Raw genomic sequence first — 22935 nt, 5'->3', positions numbered from 1 at the left:
TTCACAAGGGTTAGCACAGGTCTGTGACAGGGTAAAATCTTGGCCTGCCAAAGTCAATAGAAGTTTTGCTATTGACGTCAGTGAGTTGGAATTCCTTCTATTATCTTTAGATACCTGGATAGCTGCCTGAACATCTGCTGAGGTTGCCTCTAAAATGTCCAAATGCAATTTCTTAGAAATACTCAGATCTGCTGGTGAGGATAATTTATCCTGTTAAAAATCACAAATTAAGGGTTCATTAGAAGTTGCTGTGCCAGACTTGTTTAGTAGATTTATTATGGACATCTCTCATTTGAGGAAACATAATCAAATGCTTTCTTGCTTCACATAACCACCTTTTTCCAGACCTCTGTCAAAATGAGGTATATTAAGCTATTTCTCCAAGGTTACACAGGAAGCCTGTGGCAAAGCCAAAAATTAAGTCCCATGAAATGATTTGAACACCTTCCTTTTTTTTTTTTTTTTTTTGAAATTACCAATTGAGAAGAAGATCATGAGGGAAAAAAGAGGAAGGTATATACTGAAGAACTAACATTTTTCTAGCCCAGTATTTCCTACAAGCACAACGAATTAAAGGGCAAAGAAAACATTGTACATGCACAAACACAAACCAGGTAATTTCCCAATTTATGGTCAGTTGTATATCAATATTCAGCCACAACATATTCAGGCATCTCTGCTTATAAAGGCACAAAGAACAAGCAGTGGTCTGCACAGGAAGAAAGCTTATGGTTAGAGCCCAAGCGCAAAAGCCAAGTGCAGCACTGGATCTGCTCTCAAACCTGCCTGTACCATGGATTTTCTCAGTCCCCAACTCTCCTACCTTCTTCTGTGTCCACGAATGGCAACATTTGTATGACCATTTATAAAACAAGAACAAGAATGCAAAATCTGTATTGAAACAAAAAAGAGTTTAGATTACTCTATAGCTGCTAATTTTCCCTATTAACACCTCTACTCACATTTCCCTTCCATTGCTCACTTTTTGTATTAAATACAGTTTTCTTAACTAAGCTTTACAATTATACAGATTTCCTTTAAGTTTGCTGTTCTGTGCAAGAAATGAATGCATCTTCTAAAAATGACTGTTTTTACAAAAACAGCGTCATTGGCAGGAACGCAGCCTCACTAAGCTTGCTGATGTTAAAAATAAATGAATGGTATAGCCTATGTTCATCAGTCCAAAGCAGAACTGACTGATATACAGGTGACATTAAACACTGTTCAGCCAAATGCTCTTGCTATGCTGATGTTAATGCAGACTTAACCGTACCTGCCTGTCTTAAGGGTACGTGTCCTGAAAAATGTTTTCATTCTTTTAATAGTTTACTTTATCTGCAACTACTTCAAGCAACTTGTATTCAGCTGAGCTAATACAAGACATGTAATTTGACACAACATTTTCAGAAACATAGCAAGAAACATCCAGCCTTGCTACAAGACTGTTCAATGCTTCAGCAGGACACAAAGCCCCTCCACACGCTTAAATTCTCCTTTTCCCCAGACTGTGCAATGCACTTACTTAAAGGAGCGTAAGGCATCACAGCAGCAACAAGACATCCAATAGTGTTTAAACTCTGACATTAAGCACAACCAAGTATGTTCAGGGACTCAAGAAAGATCTTGGCTGAGAGGAAAAAAAATATTGGTGGGAATACTGAGAAACATAAAATTAAAAACTCTTGTAAACGACCACATTGTCAGCATGTTGGAATCAGACATGTATGGGGCACTCCAAACTATGCAATTTATTTCTTCTTAAAGAGAAAAAAAAAAAGAAAAAAAAGCATTTCCGGCATTTAAAGCATTAGAGCAAACTCAATGTTTTCTTTCAACTGCTTCTTCATGAGAAATTACAAATCAATTGTCTTGGGAGCTTGAACTGATGAAATGACCCAAAATAGACATGATGAGACTGGTCATAGAAAGTCATCAGAGTTGACCCATGTTAAAGATAGAACAGGTCCCAAACTATCTTTCAGCTATGCCTTTAGCACCAGCTGAGGAAGAGCAGGATTAAAGCTGGGGGGCTGCATACAGGTGACTTCCCTGCTCTCTCCATCAAAACGTGGCTCCCAGTGTGAAGAGCAAGATGTTAATGCTCATTCCATACAATGTTGTACATGTACATTAAATTTCTAACTCGACTCGTTTGGGCTGCTTCGTTACCTAAATATCAACAGTCATTCAAATTTTCCACGGAATTTGCACACACAAAAACTTGATATGTTTATACAAGAGACAGTCTCTCCAGGAGCAAGAAACATTCTAATCTAACTACAAAGAGCGGGCAGTTGCAATTTCATGTGGCTGTGAATATATGAACACTTTCACGGAGTACACTAGGCAACACGTCACGCGAGGTAAAGCACCCTTGTAAGACTTTGTGAGGATGAGGCCTAAGGTTTTTTCTCCCTCTTGTAAACCAGAAACAGCTCACCAAAGGATTGTTTTAGTAAGAACCAGATTAAACAGAGGACTATCACAGTAATTTTGCAGAACTTGATGTTAACCAAAAGACTGTGGACTGTGCTGAGCTACAAATATTCAGCCTGGTAATAGTTACATAGCGAAGTTAATACTTACAAATATAGTGACAAAATACAAAATACACAAAGCCCATGCAAGGAGACCCTCCAGACAGAGGCACTGTGAGATGGCATTTCTACTCGAGCGCTTTGTCACCTACTTTCAAATTTAAGATTCCTCCAATACACCTTCTACCCCAAGTACTGAGGTCTTGTAACATCCAAAGCACTTCAAGACAAAAATTTACAGCTTCTTGGGAAATGCTGGTGCAAGTAAAAACTTCACAGTGGAAGCATTAATAAAGTGCAGGGAAATACCCTGGCAATTTTAAATTCAGATCAAACCTTTGCTACAAGCTCATTTTCAAAGTGCAGTATGTCACTAACAATTTTCTATTACAATGTCATGTTGCTAAAGTGGCTTACCAGATTGACAGAAATCTCATGTACTGAAAAATACAAATAAGAACCCACTATTCTTGCAATGAGTAATATTCCTGTTTTTTCAGCTTTGCCTTCAGCACATCGCTGTCGCTGGTACGAAGGTAGAATTCAAGCAAGGGAAAGCAAGATTTTATTTTTGTCCAGATTAATTTGCCAAGCAATTCCTTTTCTTGTGAACTTAGTAACATACTGCAGCCTTTAGTGAACAGTAATCGTTGGAAGTATTAGGAAACAGAAGCTAAGGATTAACCTTGCATTAAAACTACTGTTGACCTTATAAGAGTGATTATTTATTAGTCTGTGAAAATCATGACATAACCTCACAGCTCATATAACTATTCAGGTGTATTATAAAAATAAATAAATACCATCCTTCTCCCACCACCACCAGCACTGCAGTTGAAATCAGTTGCACTTATATCACTTGAAGTTCTAATACTGATGTTCAACAGGTCAACAGAAATACAGAATTCAGATGATTGTTAAGATCAAGTTAATCAGTAAATTTCATAATTGCTGCATGATTAAAAAACTGCCCACAAAAAAGAAAGAAAGACTCAAGCCTGCTTTGTATTTAAGATGGGTAAGGAATTTTGCTTAGAATACATAGAGTTAAAAAGCAACTACTTGGTCGTACTCAGTTGTTTGTGCAGCACCAAATTTAAACCCAAGAGAGATTATGAGAAAATTTGCTGCAGGCTGTCAGACCTCATTAAGTTAATGGAACTGGTAAATTGGCACATGTCCAGCACATTGTAGAAAGAAAAGCGCTTTCAGCTCAAGAGTGAAGGAGATCTAGTTTCGGTTTGGCAGCTAAAGGAGATTATTAGCTATAAATAATGGCTGCACTAAGATGACTTATATGGGGTTGCTTGACCAAAATGAAGGTGAAAAGACAAAAAACATTAACATTTTGGAACGAATGATACAGTCTCTTTGTTGGATGGAATCTAGAACAGCTTTGTAGACATTTTCCCTTTACAGCCTTACTGTTTATAAAATCATCTAAAAGTCTTTGTAACAAGCTTAGCTACCACTGAACTCATTAACAGAGAGAAAATTCTTCTCTTTGTTGGGCCTTTGAATCTTTTAAAAGATGTTATGAAACCAATGTTTCAGTGTGAGGTGGTGATGTGCTGTGATGTACTCACTAAAAGTATTGTATTATTTTGGTCTGAAATACTGTGGAGCACTTTCAGAGCCAGGACAGCAGGAGGGTATCAGTACCCAGGCAGGGCAGGCAGCAGAGATCAGCAGACTCAGGAGATGGTAGTTTCCTGAGCTAGCAGACAATACACAATGCTGAAGAACACAACAGAGAGAAATTTTTTTTGGACAGTGAGACGTGCACAGTAAGACATTTTTCTTACCTCAAATTTCTAAATGGTAAACAGGCTTTGAACTAAAGAAGACCAGATTGTCCTCTGAATTTATACCAATTCACCCAAAACTGTATACACAAAAATTAACAATAGAATATGCGTCTGGATTGCAAACACTTCAGAATTCTGGGTCTTACTTAGACACTGAGATCTGCAAAATCAAGATTTCAAACATCCCTTTGGCCAGGAACTAGTTCTATTTATTTATTTATACAGGTAGGTGTATCTCTGCTTTGAAGTCCACTAGGTATTCTTCCATTCTTCAGTGGTGAAGCTTTCTGAAACAGGTGTTCACAGCACTATAAAAAAAGCGCAAGCCCTATTTCTTCTGCATAAAATGAGAGCAGCAATCCTACTGTTTACTTAATTCATTCTTTCTTTGTCCTCTTCTTGTTTCTCAGGAACACATTTTAAAGGAAAATTAAGCCAGTTTCTATGTGTGTTTTGGCCTCAGCTTTTCTGTCAAGCGGTTGGCGCAGGGGTGCGTGTGCGCTGTGAGCCAGTTAGCGGAGAGCACCTGTCCCCTCGCAGACTGGATTAACATCACACAGATCCCTTGTCAGCATTGCACACGAGTGACTTTTACTTCTGAGCAACTCAGACCAAATTGAAGCCAACTACCTTCACTTGTGATACGACCAATTTCCCCAGGCACCCGGTCACAGTGGGTGCGGGAGGCACTTCCAATATCTGTACGCGTCTGCTTTTACTTTAGATTTACTGGTGAGTAGTGAATTCTGCCAAAAAAAGTAAACATCAGGTTCCCTCCTTACGAATGAAAGCTTTATTATGCTCTAAAACTTTCTGCACAGAAAAGGCTGTGCAACAACCAGCTGAGCTAAATGTGAAAAAATAATAATAACAACACATTAACACGGTAACACGCATCGCTTTCACCAGGGATCTGGGGGAGGAATATATCAGACCGTAGGAAATCAGACCAGTCACGTTCCGATGCTGTGGTGCCAATTTGAAGAGTTAGGCATACTAAAAAAAAAAAAACTTAATTCACTGCATCCCTTACACACAGGGTGGAAATTCTGCATCTAACACTACTACTTATATCCTCACCCCCTCTCCAAAAAAAAAAAACCCTACCTGAAACCACCTTTTATTTTTAATGCTGTTCAAGAATAGCTTCCCTACTGTAGACAATGAATTGCAGCATGTGAATGTTTCTGGAGGAATACTCACCAGGAAAATTTAGTGCTTAGCTGCTCTGAAACATGATACCAATTTACTGACTACACCGAGAACAGCATTCCTGCATAAAGTCCTCTCTACCCTTTAAGAAGGGATACATGAAGATCACAGCCAAACAGTTTACCAAGTGTTCAGTTTGAATAGAACACAAAATTGATTGTTTCTTTCCTGTGCGCCCTGCATAACCGAAGCCAGAGAGAAGGCATATGGAATTAACAGCTACTGTCACAAAGACTAAAGATCACAGATCCAAAAAAAGCTACTCTAGCTTTGAAAGAGTTTTAATCTTTTTTCCCTCCACACAAAGGACTGAAGAAAGACTGACCAGTTTCAATTTAATGTTAAATGTCATTTTAATATTTGAACAACTGAGGAATAAACCCCAAAGCAAATATAAATGGGCAGTTTCTCCTACTCATCAAATAATGCAAGAAAACAATTTTTTCCTTTGTAACTTTTAAGTACATAAATAGACTTAATTCTCTCCCATTACAAGATTAAACACCTTATACCGTACTACAGAACTATAACAAAATATCTCATTAATATATCCAAGTAATGCAGACAGCAAACACACCCCAAGAGATACTGAAGCACTAAGTACCTTCTGATATTCTTCTCTAAACATCTAAAGTAGAAGAAATAAAACATATATGACAAAGTTCTCCAAACCTAGCAGCATTTGAGATTTTGCAGTCTAGTCAACCTCAACTTTTAACTGAACTTTTTCAAACACTTACGGATTACACATTAAGTTTAGGCAAATCTTCTAACCAGCTGAACATTATAAACCTTGACAGGAGTGAGGACTGTTCATATTTCTCATGATAAAGGTACATCACTGTTATATATGGATACTATAAGCCAGAAAAAGTAAACGGATGCCTAAAGGCAGGAGTCTCCGAATGAAGGTAAAGAGTGAGAATGGTGATTGAGTGACCTGGAGGAAGAGAGGGCAGGAGGTGGTGCATTCCCATCCACAGGTGGGGCAGGAGCCCCATGCCCAGCCACCAGGAATGAAAGGCAGGGAAACAGGGCAAGAAAGGAAGGAGCAGAAAAACACAACCCAGAGCTTCTTGAGTTGAGGGAAAACAATTCAGGAAGATATTCAGGCACATTGCTAGACTCACTTGATAGAGACTCGGTTACACAGTTCATTTCTTTGAGGAAACTAGTTTAAAACAGCCTGCATAAAATTGCCTACTTTGAGAGCAAGATATTCCAGAAAAAACAATATTCAAAGAACTGTAATAGTGCTGCTTTGATATGCACTGTTTTTTCTAGCTGAAAGTGCCAGTATGCTGAACTTTACTGACTTTGTAGATCAAGCTATAACCTTACACACAGCAGCGTTACAGTCTGCATTGTATCAGCTGCCTTCCTACTTGGGCATTCCTCGACTACTTGTCTACTGTAATTACATTGGTTTCCATAGACGTTTCACCCACTTCCAGCTCTTAACCATGAACTTTTCTGTTGTTAATGTATTCCAAACAAAACAGAAGCAAAAATTACTTGTTTGCTATTCATCATCTGTCTTTTGGGTGCACATCAAGACTGACACTCCAAAGATACAGTCATTAAAGCCCATGTGCTTCTTCATTATGACAATGGCAAATAAACAAGATTCTTTGGTAAACTTAGTTAAAAAAAAAATAGTCTTCTTCAGTCACAAATTGCTAATCGATATACAGACAAGCAATAGGAAAACAATAGGATACTACAGCGATCACACAACCTGGTGACTCAGAAATATCCGTCTGGCTACGTAAAGTACGGGTGAGTGGCACCTGAACGTCAGCTTCCATGAAATATCTCAGTGGTTCAAGGCTGATACAATTTATTAATGTAAATAAGCTGAAATAGTTCATTCAGCTCTTCCTCAAACACAGAAATCTACTAAAAATCTTACACCTGCTAAGTATTTCCCAGAAGAAAATCAACATTGATTTTGCACATCCTGAATTTTAATCTGAAGTTATTCCAGTCATTCCCATACATCCATTTCTTGGTGACTTTTAATTTAATTTTCTGCCTCCATACAGCCAAAGACAGTTACTCATAAGTAGTACAAAGTGAAAAAAAGTTTTATAAATAATATATACATATATATAGCTTAAGTGTGAAACTATTTACAAAAAGGAATACGTATTAAAAAATACTTTGCAGCCAAACACATGTGTTTTCAAAGCGTTGCATGTACTGCCTTGCAGAAGCCTGGAGATGGGGAGGGGAGGTTTTATAAAGACTATAAATGAGGAACTTCCTTCCAGGAATGATTTATTAGCAGTATGAACTTAGAGATACTTGAAATTGAAGTAAGAATAGAAGAACATACTGGATACCTCTTACTATAGCCACTTCTTTTAAAAAAATAAATGTGTCTGGCACTGATTGAAAACTAATGCCTGCATACACAGATCTAGGACACAGAGAACGTACCGATACCCTGCCCTCCACATATAGTCAGGTATGTTTGAAGCAATGTATCACTTGTACTGAAGGCAAGAATGGACAGAACAAATAGGCCTACATTCCTTCGCAGAATTTAATTTTCACCATTGAAACTAATTTTTTAGAACTGTTCAGGATTAAAGAGAGGTCAGTAAACCAATTACTTTGGGCAATAGCGGAAAATAAGTACTAGTAAAGTAATTAATGCCCTTTTCATTGTTTCCACATCATGGAGTGTTAATAAATTGGGCTTTTGTCACTATCCAGTATTTTCTTTACAACAAATTTCTTCATTCCAATCCATCTTTTTTATGGCTCCCTGTTAATACTTAAAAATACCAGACTAATTAGATTTGCATTTCAACTCTTAAGTCACAAGCTCCATTTTCATCTCTGTTCAGACTCTCTATTTTCTGATATTCCTAATGAGGCAATACTCTTATTTAAAGGGTGTGATCCTTTAAAGAATTTCTAGTGGCTTATTAGTTATGTGAAGAGGATCTTTCAGGAGTTCCCACGTATATTGCTTAAGCACAGCGCAGCAGCACACACATTAGCGATGAACGCTAGCACACCATTAAAGCCAAGACCTCCCATAACCTGGAGTTCATCTTTTTACAGGATCAGCATGTTTGCAACTGCAGCACTCTAATTACTCCCTTCCCTCATATGATATTTTGATTCATTTCATGCATTTTAAATGTGTTTGCTTGACCGCAGCATTTCTTAAATGTCTTATTTACCTCCAGGAAAGGTGAAGAGAAAAAGCAGGACTGGGCAGTGTCATCAGCTATGAAGACTTCTGGTCAGAAAAGACTGCTTTCCCTGAGTTTCCATTGAGTTCTGTATCTTCCAAGGGAACCATCAATAAATACCCAACTCGGTAAGGAGGCCAGTGTCACAGACAGCAATCCACCCAAGTATTTTATAGAGCCACCTACATAAAAAAAGACTCCTTTTCTGTAAAACACAATTCATCTCTTTCCTGTCAGGAACAGGAAAATGGGAAAAGACAGTGGTTTCTCTTCTGCAACATGAGCTGATGTGAATTTTCACTCTGAAAGGGACAGAAGTAAATACCTTGAGCACCTGCCTTTGAAAAGGAAATTGCAACAGTAGGAGGGGCCTTTTTGCTGAAAATACCACTTTAAAAAAAAAATCTTTTAAGGAATTTTTCTTCCGGGAAAAAAAGAAAAAAAAAAAGCTAGATTCTCCCACCTGCTGCTAAGATTTACAGAGATTTACAGAGACAAAACCAAAGGCACGCCAATACCAAGGCTTGGATCTCGCCATACATACGGAAGAATGAGAAACCTCGCTCCAAGCAGACAAGCCCACCAAACTGCACAACAACTGGGCTTCCCCCAATCCTTGAAGAAAACCCAGGGATCTCTGCAATCCAGGACTTTTGTACGGTAAAATAGTCTGCACGGCAGCATCATGAGTTATATCAACAGTCAGTACCGCTCTACCCCAAATGCCTTCCATGTCTCAGAAACACGTTTGGAACTAGCCCTCCATCACCAGATGCTGAGATCCTACATGCTGACATAAACGCTGTGATGAGTTAATACACAGGCAGCACTGGGATCTGAGCGCATACACCGAGTGTTTCTGAAGCCAACAGAATTATGCCTGTATCTTAAGGGTAACTTTGGCCCACGTGCGTTTCTGGTCCTTCTCCTGTTTCTGAGCAGCTTGTGGTGAAGAGAAGCAAGGGATAAGAGCCAAGTATGCCAAATGCAGCCTACATCACCAGTTCTGCTTCACTCAGTGGTGAATGAAGTCATTAGCTTGAAAATCTGGATCTGGAACAGGATTTGTAACCACTTACAGCCTCCAGAATTCCACCTGGGAGATAATTTGCCAAGGTGCTAAGTGGAGACAGAGCCAAAGCGCCTGGTTTAGCCAACCCAGCTGCATGGCAAGAGCCTCCTGCCAAGAACACGGAGGTACGGAATTGTAAAGTCAGATATAAGACTGTGCAATTCCCACAATCATACACCCAATTTAAATCCCTGCACTGGTGTTTGTAAAAGGCCTTGAAGATGAAAAGTACTATGCACAAGAAGCCCTAAGTAAAATTATTAAAACCAACACTTCATGAAAAGAGATTAATTATGCTGTTACTGTTTGCACATGTGAGTTTTCCATAAAAATAGAAATCTGGGCCCCAGTTCAACCAAGCATTTTAACATATGCCTAACTTATAAGTACAGGAGTACTCCCATTGAAGTTAACGAGACCACTCCTGCTAAGTTAGGCATGTGCTTCCCTACTTGGGGCCTTGGGATCAGACACAGGCACAGAGACAGGTACCCAACACCACTTTAAGCATCTTGTTCTCAAATAGTGACGCGTATTCTTACCTCAGAGAACGTAACTACCTAGATACCAAGGTTTCTGTCCATAAATGTCACCTACACACCTATGAGTCTGCCACATGGAATGTGCCAGTATGTCCTGATACTGTCCCATGTACAGGTTCTCGGTAGGCATGTACAGGTTCTCAGGAAGACCTCTCCAAAGGTCCGTAGTGCTAAGGACATAACTACTGGATGAAAACTTACCCAGACTTTGGCTTTAAAAAAGTAGTATCAACTCCTACAACTTGCCAAGTATTTAAAGCACTCACCTGAGAAAAGCAAAACCAAATTTCCCTCTTCCTTTTCCCAACTTTGCTCAGTACAAACAGAATTGAACTGGATATGACTCCAGTTCTACAACTGCCTATGAAGCTTTTAACCACTGTATTGAGTTTGAGGGGTGCAGAGGGATAGGGTTAAATATCACCAAAAGCCAGGAGAAAAATGGAAACAATGGTGAAAAGTCATTGTTAAGTTCTTGAAACAAAAGATATTAGCATATCCAGTTCTGAGTGAATAGTGCCCTTTAAGGAAACTGAGGGAAACACAAAATTCTCTAGACAATATCTTTCAGTAGTTCCCATTGCAAATTCTATTCTTGCAGTTCCTTTACTGTATATACCTTTTACTGACTTGAAAGCACAGTTAATACTTTGTGCACTTACCTCGCTTGTTTAGATTGAGGATGAACTATAACAGCAACCAGAACTTTATGGCCTATCCTATAGTTTATGTTTCTGAAGACATTTGTTATTTTTATGCTCTTCACTCTTTAAAGGGTTGCTTGGGCTCCTCTTGAACCATTTTCTTTAAAAATTAACATCAAGGTGGAAAACAAATCATAAACCAAAAAGAGCTCAAGACTTTTCTTTTCTTTTCTTTTTTTTTTTTTTACTCTGAACAATGCACAATAACTGCCCTTTCCTGTAGCTACAGTCATTGCAGAGATCAGGAGGAGGTTCTTTTCATTGATTTATATGCAATTGCCATCATGAGAAAGAGACCCTACAACTGAATTTTCCTTCCTGGAATGGCTTAATGATTATGTACAGCACATGGATTCATTAAAAGAGAATCAAAGGAAATTTCTCTCTCCCTTGTTTTAGTGATGCATATATTATTTCATGACACACAAAACCTGTCAGACACTTATTCGTCCTTCTAGTGAACTATATGCTCTGCTCCTAGAGATCAAACACTTTCTATATTTTTAGATCAATATAGCAGCAATTTTTTAAATGTCCAAATAACCTGCAAATGAAATCTACGCAAATATTACCTTTGGCAGCCAGAGCGCTCTTTACTGCTTGAGGAATATCTATTTTGCTTTGCAAGCATCCTTCAAGTGACACAACTAAGGGCCCCCAAAAGCCTTCAAGAAATATAATAGGAGAAAGAAGGCAATTCTGGCACACAGAGAATATCATTTTAGGTAAAGAAACTTTGCACCTGGTACCCTCTTTGTTTAAAAAAAAAAAAAAAAAAAGAAGTCATTTATCTGGAAATAAATCCCACTTTGAGGGAAAAAACTGGATAAAGTGAATACTAGAGAGAAAGTAAATCACTTATCTTTTTGGAATAAGAACAATAGGGCTTTTTAATTACAGATATTTTATATAGAAGAGATTCAAATGCTAGGTAATAAAACCAAGAGTGAAGTACAGAAACTAGCAGGAAACTTGTGAATGCTGCATTTAACAGCCATGTAAAATACCTTTATTACTTGACGTCCTCTTGTGTAAAAAGCCATTGATAAGTTTTTCTTCCTATATTTAATAACATCCACTTGCTATTTTACTGATTTGACATTCTTTTACACACGTGTAGATTCACTCCTTATAGCCAGCTCTGTGAGAACTCTCCATCTGGTCTGCAAACTGTAGAATTTCCTTTCCCATCTATCTCAGAAATATAGTCCCATGACCCACGGGTCACCATCTGCTCAGTTACACTGGCACAATGCCTAGTATGCTTGAGGTAATGCCACCATCCTTTCCTCCAATTGTAAACTCCCAACAAGGCAGACATCTACCAGAGTGTTTGCACACAATGAGGCAGCTCCCAGTGAGATTATAGTTAAGACACCACAGAAATTCCCTTCATCTACAGTAGCCTAGGATGTGGGAATGACCAAAGACACATGCAGTCTCTCTTGATCAAAGGTCATTCTAAGGAACAAAGCAGTCAGCGCTGATGTGTCCAAGATAGCATAATATAACACACACACATAATTGTGTCCAGCATGTGTGGTTCCCCCCCAGTTCCTCTCTTAATGATCTTTGCTTCACTCAGTATTCATTTGCGTACAATCTCCTATTCGCAGGATGCCCTAGAGCAGAACAAATTATACTAAACATAAGTGAAATCAAACAAAGTTTTCACTGAGTACCATTCATAACATTTACAAACAAGCCTCTTGTGTTAAGTTTCTCAGAAATAATTGGCGGGTTCGGTTTTCACAACTAGATTTTCTTTTTTCAGGTGTACCTATGCAATACAGTTACAAAATCTCACATGACTTATTTATTAAGCATAAAGGTAGTCGAAAACTGAAACAACTTTTATACCACAAAAAAACAGTAGACAGGAATAAATATAAAGTTTCCCAAATTAAACAATGTGTGTGTGAAGACACTTTTCACAAGCATTATTAGATATAAAAAACCCCTATGAATGAATGTTCACCCATTTCTGCAGTAGACTTCACAGCTAAAAGTCTTCTTTTAAAGTGCTCCAGTATTTTAAGTCCAGAAAAACTCCAATAGCTTAAGTGGAACTACTGCAGGTTGATATACTTACTAAAAGGCCTCAGAAAAATGAGAATTCAATGTTCTGAATTTGAGATAAACGCTACTTTTCTGCTTTTGCATCAGCTTCAGCTTTTACCTTCGACAAACACCTTTTTGCTTTTCCATACATACCAGGCTTGTGCTACAGAGGTACGTCTGCTGATGCACAGAGCAGCGCGTTTGCAATTTACCTCCCCATTGGACTTCCCTTTTCTGTCCCATTCCTCAGAAACACTCCGTGTAAGTTTTGTTGTGCACTTATCTGTGGCTCACTAGCTAGCAAGTGTTTTGAAACAGCAACAAGTCCAAAGCCCACTGGCAGAACAAAACTGAAATAGGCCTTTTCCTAAAGCACCGTGCGATTTGTAGCACGTGCTTCTCCCTAAGCCATCGTTTCAGCTTCATGACTCAACTACGTAACACGCTGTTCAGGTAACATTGTACTGGCAGAGTAATTTCAGCAACGTGATGCTTATTAATCTTCAAGAATGCCAGAGCTAAAAATAAAATGCAAACAGTGTGAGAATCTAGGCAGGGTTACGACAGCAGTTCTCAAGGGATCAAAATGTCATTACACTTATTCCTTACACGGAATTTTCTTCTCAGCCCTTAAATCTTGCAAGAGGAGAGGTCAGACCTCTAGCCGGCTGTGCATGCATGTGCACATATGCCAACATGGGTGTTTTCATCCACATGGCTAAGCACACGGATAGGGATGATTTAAAGCTTCAAGGACTGTAGGCTGAATTCAACCCACACAACGGAAGAAGGTTTGGGTGAAAAGTTCTACGCACTGAGGAGATTGCCAGCAGCTCTCTCCCTTTTTAACTGTAGGGAAATAATCTTGTCATCAAAATAACACACAAACTCAGATCCTTCTTGGAGTGTGGCTTGACAGCACTAAATAGTAGCATCAGTGATTTAACCCAAAGCTCATCCATGTTTTTCATGGAAAACACCTTTTTCTTTCTAACTGGAATTCAGCCACAGCAAGCCACTTAAGCTGCACTGTCAGATGAGGCTCCTGGGATTCATGGCATGTTGATCTCCAGGAGGCAGATTCCAGCTTGTGGGGCAGGGGATAAAGCTGCCTACAATGACCTGTTTCTAAGCAAGCCAAGCACCTAAATAGATTGACCAGTTTCGGTAATCCAACTAAATATGCACTTACTTTGGTGTCTTAATACCTTTGAAATGGTCTAAATTCAGAAGCAGCAGAAGCATAGATTATGAAAGAGGGAGCGCTGGAGTTGGTGGTGCTAAGGAGGTGTGTGTCATTTCTACATACACGTGTATGAGAATCATCAGACATCAAGGAGGGAGGAAGAGCTTTCTTAGCTGGAAAACAGCCGTAAGTGAACTCACTTGGCTCCTAGAACCTTTTCCTTATTTTGCATTTGGAGCTAGCTGTTCATTTTGCTAATTAAGATCCATATTATTTCTCAACCTCTACTAGTGTTTCTGCATGTGACTGGGCTACGTTTTCTTTTCATTAGGCTAATTTTCTAAATCACCTCACTAGATTTTAAATTAAGGGACAGTTATGGCAGGTGACCTGCTACAATCTTCCTAATTATTTTGTGCATTGTTACTTAATATTCAACATCCAGGCTGTTGAGAACATAATAGGAAAACAGTTTGAGTAGATATAACCAAGGACTTCACACAGGCTATAAAACATCATAGGATAAACTTCTGTGTCCTTCAGATAAAGCCACAGTGTAAGTGTATTAACAGGAAGCAGGCATTTGCAGCAATTACCATAGTAAAAAAATGAAATCTCATGGAAAGGTTATGACAAAACCCCTGAGCAGAATTTGGAAAGAACCAGACTTTCGAGTGTGGCATAGATCCACATTCTCATGTATGTGCTGGTTCCACCGCTCCTGTCCCAGGGACATCATGACCTATCCTCACTGCACATTTCTTTGAAGCAAGTTTGTTACAGAACTAACTGGTTAGAAGAAGGGTGACCATACAGAGCAGAAAGATGAAATTTATTTTCTCCTGGCTGAGTGTGTTTATTTTTTTGCCTTGCTTAGACCATTCCAGTAACGTCGTTGGAATATAAATGTAATCCAAAAGTATGAGACTAGACCAAATGCTGATTAATATAAGTGTCTTAGATCCACAGCTTCGTGTATGAGCTAAGCTTGAGTCAGAAATGCCAAGTTAAATAGTGGCACCACTCTTAAGAAATAACTTGTGACTTGGACAATCCATAAGGAATCAATAACAAATTAAAACCAGTCAGTAGCAGTGAACTGAATAAATGAATCATTCTTTCCGAAACAAACCTAACAGTAAAGTTCATTTGTCTTTCAGGAAATTAGCGCTGTATTTTTGAAAGGTGCTAAATTACTTCTTAAAGATATCATAAAGCTGATATTGAAAACCAGAGCTATTAAAAGGCAGCTTTCCAAATTGCTTCATTTTTATTTAATAGGTAAAAATACTATGTTTATGCTTAGTAATTCATTCTTCAAAAATGGGTAGAAAATTCTTTTGTTTCACTTTTGAAATGTCTACACAGCACGGCTTTCCCAAGAAGCCTTCTGGAAAAGTTTTCAAAGGATTTGGGAAAGATTATAAAATAATGTAATTGTGGATTAGCTCTGAAGCAGTAACTGAACCCAGAACACCACTGGAAAAGGGGCAAAAAGAAAGATATTCATTACTCAGTGTTAGCTGAAAATCTAGTTTGATAAGAATCAGAGCTAAACAATTTTGAAATTTTTCCAGGAATTCCAGGATTTGTGACTAAGTATGAATTTGTTGTTCAGTTTTAAAGGAGTACAATATCGGGTTATTCCACATCAAAAAAACATTTAACCAATTTTAAATGCACGCATATTCAAAACTTGGTAGAAGGAAAAAAAATTAAATACTTGTATTAAAGGATTTTAATAGCAAACTTGTGCTAATAAACTGTGCCTTAATTGAGATTCATTTTATTCTCCTTTTGCAAAAAATTCTGAACGATACAACTAAAATCATATTTAGCAATTAAACAACTCTTTGGTTTGCTGATGGCGAGGTCATCAGGAATCTTTCAATAAGCTTTGAATCAGTCCCTAACTCCTGATTATATTTCAAGTATGGTAACAGATTGAGCAAAATGTTTTCTTATTCTGTCAAAAGACCAGTTCATGTAAAGCTGACCAAGAACTTTTCTTTTGTGTGTTTAAGTATTTCCTCATATCCTTTCATGTTACTACACCTAGAGAGCAACCTCTTCGCTGAGGTAGCCCTACCACCGCTTACAAGAACTGTTAGAGCTGGACAGATCTGTGCAACCAAAGATCCAGCCCCAGAGCTCGACCCACAGCATAAGAATGCAGTGCTATTCAGCAGTAAGCGCCATGAAACCACTGCAAGGAGAACCACTATGCAACTGCTGGCTTTTTCCTCCAGTACTGCAGTCTATTTCTTCTTACTACTGTGGAGAAAATCCTAAATATGTTTACACAAAAGAATGCACTCAGTGGAAAACACTGGCTTTCCAATGCTGGTTTTTTCTCCCAATACTCCATTGAAAATTTTCTATAAATATTTTTTTCCTCCAATTAACATGAGCAGCAGAAAGATCATAAATTATTGTAGCTGTAGGCCTTTCAGGGTAATTTATTACTGAAAAGTCACGAGCACCGCTTTGGAAATGCCAGCCTGTGAACCTGTAAACCTAGCAAATTCTGAACTAAGCTGGTCTCTTTTCCCTGAGGTCAATTAGAAATGACACCAGCAGACTTCGTGGTGACCTGGGGAGATTTATAGCTTACCATGTTAGGCCTATGGTTCAGCCAGAAGATTAAGATCAGAACAGCACCTGGAAGACTGTCATCAGTTAAGACAGGCTGGACCAATGGCTCCAGGCTAAAATGTGCACAGGAAAAGAGGTCATGTCACGAGGCCTTTGTTTTGACCAGGGCTAAGGCACATGTGGAAGGTACCCATTTGACAGAGCCAGGCTAACATAGCTCTAACACACAGGCATTGGACTGTCCTGTCACAGGAACAAAGGCAGCGAGTCGTGAAGGCACTCTGACTTCTCTCATTACTAACCGGCGCCTCCAAAGATACTCACTACTTGATGAGGCCTTATGTGATTTGCAAATCTTATTCTTTATTGCTTTTCCTCTGCTATTTTTACAAGTGCAGCCGTTAGCTACAGAATGCCTCACATCATAAACCCTCGTGATTTAGGATAAAAATTTGATCACTTCACTCTGCTGTGAGAATCTTACAAGAAAACAAAAAAAGCTGTGTCTTTTAACCACTCATAAATATTTTATAATTTGGTAAGAACAATAGCCTACAAGGTTAAAGTTCAGGTCTGTAGTAGTCAACGAGATCCTTGTAAGACAATAAAGGGAAAGCGACCCTTTGTTTTATAACAACTTTAGAAACAACTTCACCAAGGCGGTGGAAGCTTACAGACTTTCCATTGTATTCAAGTCATTTGTGCAAGTTGCCCTTATTACAGCTTTGATAAATGATGTTTGCAGCGGAAAAGCTGGTTAGTGTTTCTGAGCGTCGTGATATTTAGATCCATGTCAGGTACTCAGCAGGGACATACAGAATAGTGCACAGCCTAGAAAGCAAATGTCATTTTCTCAAGTGACCACCATTCAGGTCAAAGAAATATTTGCTTAATTTCTTCTACTGTACATAGGCCCAGATAGGAGGAAAATCAGAGAAGAGGAGAGCAGATTGTAATGTTTGGGTTCTCAGAGTCTCACTGTCTGTAAAATGGGGATAAAAGGAGACACCTAACCCACAGTGCTGCCAGGCTTAATTAAGGCTCAGAACGCTATTTTTATAAGCTGGATAACTGAATATCCTGGACAAGTAATTACTAAATATTATTGCTTTGAAGAAGCTGGTACAACGGGTAAATTCTTTGTCTCCAGTTTTTTCCATCTTTCACAGAATAAAATTAAGCCCTCTAAAAAAAAAATCTGAAAATATCCCAAATGAGGATTTACTAACTTGAGCCACAGTATTCCGCATTTTATAATTCTCTCATGGTTTATAAAGTCATAGGCAATAACTCTAGACATGAATCTGAACACTAAGCTGTATTGCTCATCTACCAGATTAACACACATCTTGCAACATGCCACGTGCCCAAAGATGAAACCCAAACTTCTGTTTCCAGCTTCAGATTTGTGGATGTCACTTCATAATCTACCATTTTTGTGTACATAGTTTCTCATTTCTGCATCAAAAGTGGAGGCTCTCACAATGCCTGGACAGTTAGATTTATTCTTGTAGTTAAATATGGATAAAAAAAATGCCTCGATTTGGCCTTGTTTGTATTCTGAGCTCCTCCTAGAATTCTTTGACCCAAGCTACTGTAGTCTCAGATGGAATGGGAAATTATGACCCTTAACATCGCTTTAAATTAAAATATATTTAAAGAAAGAAAATCACTGAAGCTTAACAGGTTTTTGATACAGGTTGTGTTTTTTTAAGTTATTTTTTCTAGGTTTCTTTGATTCCCTTAGACTCAAAGAATAGTCTGCTCAACTAAAAGAACGGAAAAGTTTTCCTACCCTTCCCTCACCCTCCTGTCTAGGAAGGAGAGCCAGTGCATGCCATGATATACTTGACATCAATTTACTAAGTGCTAGAGGTTTGAAATGGGTATCTAACAAGTCTCTCTGAGGTTCTATACATGCAAATAAATGTACTGTCTATAGACATAATACTGAATACCCACCTGCTTGACGGAACTGACCAAGAGAGAAAAAAAATATTACAATGAAGCTACGACTTAGCCCTGGCAAAGTCAAGAGAGAAGTAGGTGTAAGCGTCAGCTGGCTGCAGCATTCACGCGCAGTGGCTTTCCCGGCTGTTTGATCAGGCAAACATCTGATAACAATCCCAGCACACCAGACACAAGCAGAGAGCATAGTGCTTTTCTGGCTGTTTATTTGCATCAATTGTGAACATCACAAGTCTCTACTTCCTATCTTTACAATGAGCTGCTCAATACGGACTTAAACGACACTCGGAACACTACTTTTTCCTCTAAATTTGATGTTCCTCCCAGTGTATTAAATCTCTCCACAGTAACCACAATCAGTATAAAATTCAAATGTTTTCAAAGGTTTCAAGCTGTCACATCTATGTCCTCCATCAGATCGGAGAAGGAATAAAGTCAAACAGCTCTTCTCCTGCAGCAACTTTTCCCAGCTGATGTAGTCCAGAGACTAGCTGGTTGGCATTTGTTATTATAATCAGCCTTCCATAGCTTTTACCAAGGCATAATCCTTAGTATATGTTTAACCAATGCAGACAGATTTTCAAGTCATACAACATAAAACAAGTGCACAGGGTGTTATGCATCATCAAGAACACAGTGGATAATATTCAGTTATCCACTTCTTTTCTACTCCAATTCCATCCCCTTGGATGCTCTCAACTCTTATTTGAATGACCCCAGTGTTTTAGTCTTAATAACCTTCACAGCAGTCCATTCCAAACATTTATTACTCCTGGGTTAAAAAGTATTGCTCAGCTACATCTGTTCTTAATTTGCTTTTGTAAAAGGTTTTGGGTTTGTTTTTTTTTAATGTACTACTTTCAATGGAAGAAATGTACCCAAAATCTCTACTTAAGAGAAAAAATTACACAGGCCAATGCATGTAAAAGGGTGTGGCAAGCATGCCTTTTGTCAGAAAGCCTAATTAATGGGCACTGCCCGATATTAATAGCTTGTGGGCTTTCTTGCCAGAGAAATGTCTGTCATTTATGTAGACATCCTTCACTCCGAAGTTGAAATATATACACACAACGGAAAAGGTTCACGCTGGGAATCCTACTGTCGCTCTTATTTAAGTAGGTAATGAACAAGATGTTTTGCACACATTCAGCCCTTTTTCCTTGCGTACATACCACAGACAGCATGGGGCAGACAGGTCTGGTCCTGCAGAGATACCAGGGTAGGTAGGGATCCTGTAGCTCCAAATGCTGCGGGCTTTGGGCAGCTATGCAGACCATAAGCAACACTGAGGAATCCGATGAAAACTAAATTCTCTGAAGCTGTATTAACAAAGCTATCCTGTTCTGTGATAACCCAGAGTGTGATTTATATAGGGCCAGCTTTGCTCCTACTTGGTCACCCTGTTTTACCGCACAAGCTGCGCTCACTGCTATACAAGGAACTGGACAAGTCTCTGATTAGCTCAAGAAAGCTGTGAAGGTGGGACAATAACCCACTCGGGTGCTCCTTTGCTCATGAACCATCTGCAGTTACTTGGTTTTTTCGGCATTGGCAGGGCTGTCTCAAAGATAACCCGTGGGCATTGTCACACAGTGGCAGATGCCGCATAACAACGGAATGGTTCCTAGCACGGGCTGCCCTGGGTAAGCTGTCATACGGGGCGGTGGTGGGGAACCAAACAAAAGCAAACACAAAGTTCCTGCTAAGCTACCAAGCGCAACCAAGAGTCGTCCCACAGACACATTTTCTATCTCATTTCACATATCATGATGAGTAACAGCTCCTGCTTTCCTCCAAGTCCCTCTTTGAAAGAGCGCTTTTTAATGCTTCAAGGAGCAAAAAAGAACTCTGCCCACCGAGATGGAACTTTATGAAAGTTCACATCAATCGACACCAGCAAAGCAAACCGTGCTCCATCTTGCTTCAGTGCCCTTCTGGCACTGCTCTGATTGCAGGGCAGACAGTAAACAGTAGTGTGTTTGTGTGCAAATAGCATTCGCCTGAATGACGGCTGCACCTGTGTAAACTGACATCAGTATCTTTTTTTAAAATTCAGTTTATTTAAGGGGTTCACAAGAGACACCTGTTCCATGCACAGGCACAAATGACATTCAGTGAGCTGAAAGAAAGTACATCAGGGGTGGGGGGAAGGGGGCAAAAGCAGCTTTGTAAGGCTCTATATGCAGGCACGTTTATATCTCCGGGTCCTACAACAGGCAGCTGCTGTTGATGATTTCTCATCTTCCTGGTCTAAGCTGGTATTTGCAAAATAAAATACAACTACACTGAGTTTTAAATACTGGCATATTAAAGTGAATACCTAAATACCGGGCAGGGATGGAAGAGAAGGGCTGGAGCAGGCAGAAAGCAGCCTGGCCCCTGCCATCACCTCTGAGAAGAGCAGCCCCCCGTCTCCCAAACACTCTAAAATAAAGACAGCGAAAGCCACAGCCTGGCAGCTTATACAGGAGCTGCTATGGCAGATTTTCCCGCTTCGCTCTCAGTGGCCGTGCTCTGTTCTTTTCTATGTCCTTTTACAGCTGGCACACTACCTGGTTTGAGGTGTTTTGGGTTTTTGTTTTGGTTTGTTTTGGGGTATTTTTGTTGGTTTTGTTGAGACGGGGCACAGTAGGCTCTGCAGGTTTGGTCCCCACAGCAGCCACGCTGATCTGCGAGGACACTGCTGCTGTTCGGGACACCTGCCTCAGATACAACAAAGCAGGAAAAAACAATTTCTGCTCTGGGGGAACAGAGGGACAGAAGCTGCTCACATCCCATTTGCCTGAAAGCATTTTAACGAAAGAGACATCAATATTCGCAATCGCTAGCCACCTGGTTCAATCTCTTTTACTGAAGTAACAGTTTTAGAAGTGTTAGAAATGTCGTTTCCAAACTCACTGTTAAGATCTCCGTTTTTCAAATGCAGTAGACTGAAAATTACTGAAATGAAGAAAACTCTGGCAGGCTGGGTGCAAAGAAAAGAGCATTTCCGCATTCATTAAGAAGTGGCAGACCCTGTCAGGTAGGTATTCTCCATACACTGTTCCCCACCCTGCTCAGAGGGAGAAGTAGGTATAAGGCCTGCACCCCAAATACACAATACTTTTTAATAGAGGAGCAATGAGAAGATGATTTACAGATACGGACTCTATTAGTCATCAAAACTAGGGGAGAAAACTAGCTGGAAAGACAAGGATTTAATGTAAAGAAGGGTATTTTGAGGAAGGTCAGGTGGCAAGGACAAAGACTTCCAGATGACTGTGGTGAGCAGTGAGGAATTAATTCCCACCTCCTCTTATCTCTGCGGGAGGAGAGACAGGGACCACTGCTGCAGGAGTACAGTGAACACACAGTGGAGAAACTGCAAGAGTCAGATTCTCAGAAGCATTATGGCAGGAAAATTAGGTAAAACTGAAACATAGCAAGGTGGAACAAGACAACAGAATGTGTTTGAAATGAGAAAATCAACGATTTTGAAACACATCATGATTTTGAAAATCAATACAGCACCCACCAAGTAGCAGAGGCTGAGTGACAGTGTACAGCCTTTGCAATACACCTGTCGGCACAGTCAACTTGGGAGGAAAAAATGGATTCGTGCCTTTAGACAAAAGCAGCCTTCCTACCAAAAGAACAGCCTTGTTCATTTCAGTGAAATACAGACAGAAATCAGGTTTGCACCATATCAGGATTACGCATTGCCAAAACACTGAAATCTTTTGCTTCCTTCCTGTCAACAAATACCACATTTCATGGCAACACTTTTGACTTTTCAAAAATTACTGTAGAGCATGTCATCACCTGAAGTAGGGCAAAGGCAACAAAAGGTAACCAGAAGCTTATTTTAAAGGCTATCAAATGTACCTGTTTTTATCAGAAAAGCACACAAGACCTCACACCACATTCACTCTCTATGTCCCTTCTTTGCTGATAAGAAGCATTTTCCTAAGCAAAACATCACTAATGTTTAAATACTGAATTTTACTTCAATGGAATTTGATGCTTTCATCTTACAAGTAATTTTAGCCATGGTAGTAGATT

General features: G+C 39.3%; 1 protein-coding gene across 3 annotated transcripts in view; it reads right to left on the bottom strand.

Moving 5' to 3' along the window:
• Window positions 1–22935, bottom strand: part of KCNQ1 (potassium voltage-gated channel subfamily Q member 1) — a 359122-nt gene that overhangs the window by 127507 nt on the left and 208680 nt on the right. The window contains exon 16 of one of the 3 annotated variants that reach the window (XM_086472063.1): window positions 18313–18324. The exons of the other annotated variants lie outside the window; for them this stretch is intronic. Coding sequence (XP_086328189.1) covers window positions 18313–18324 — 12 coding nt within the window. The remainder of the gene's footprint in view (window positions 1–18312; window positions 18325–22935) is intronic. 3 annotated transcript variants of the gene reach the window in all.

This window comes from Leptosomus discolor, chromosome 12, assembly GCF_034619465.1.
Source record: "Leptosomus discolor isolate bLepDis1 chromosome 12, bLepDis1.hap2, whole genome shotgun sequence".
Classification (NCBI taxonomy): Eukaryota; Metazoa; Chordata; class Aves; order Leptosomiformes; family Leptosomidae; genus Leptosomus; species Leptosomus discolor.
The sequence above is the reverse complement of the archived record's forward strand: the minus strand, read 5'-3'. Positions and strand labels throughout refer to the sequence as shown.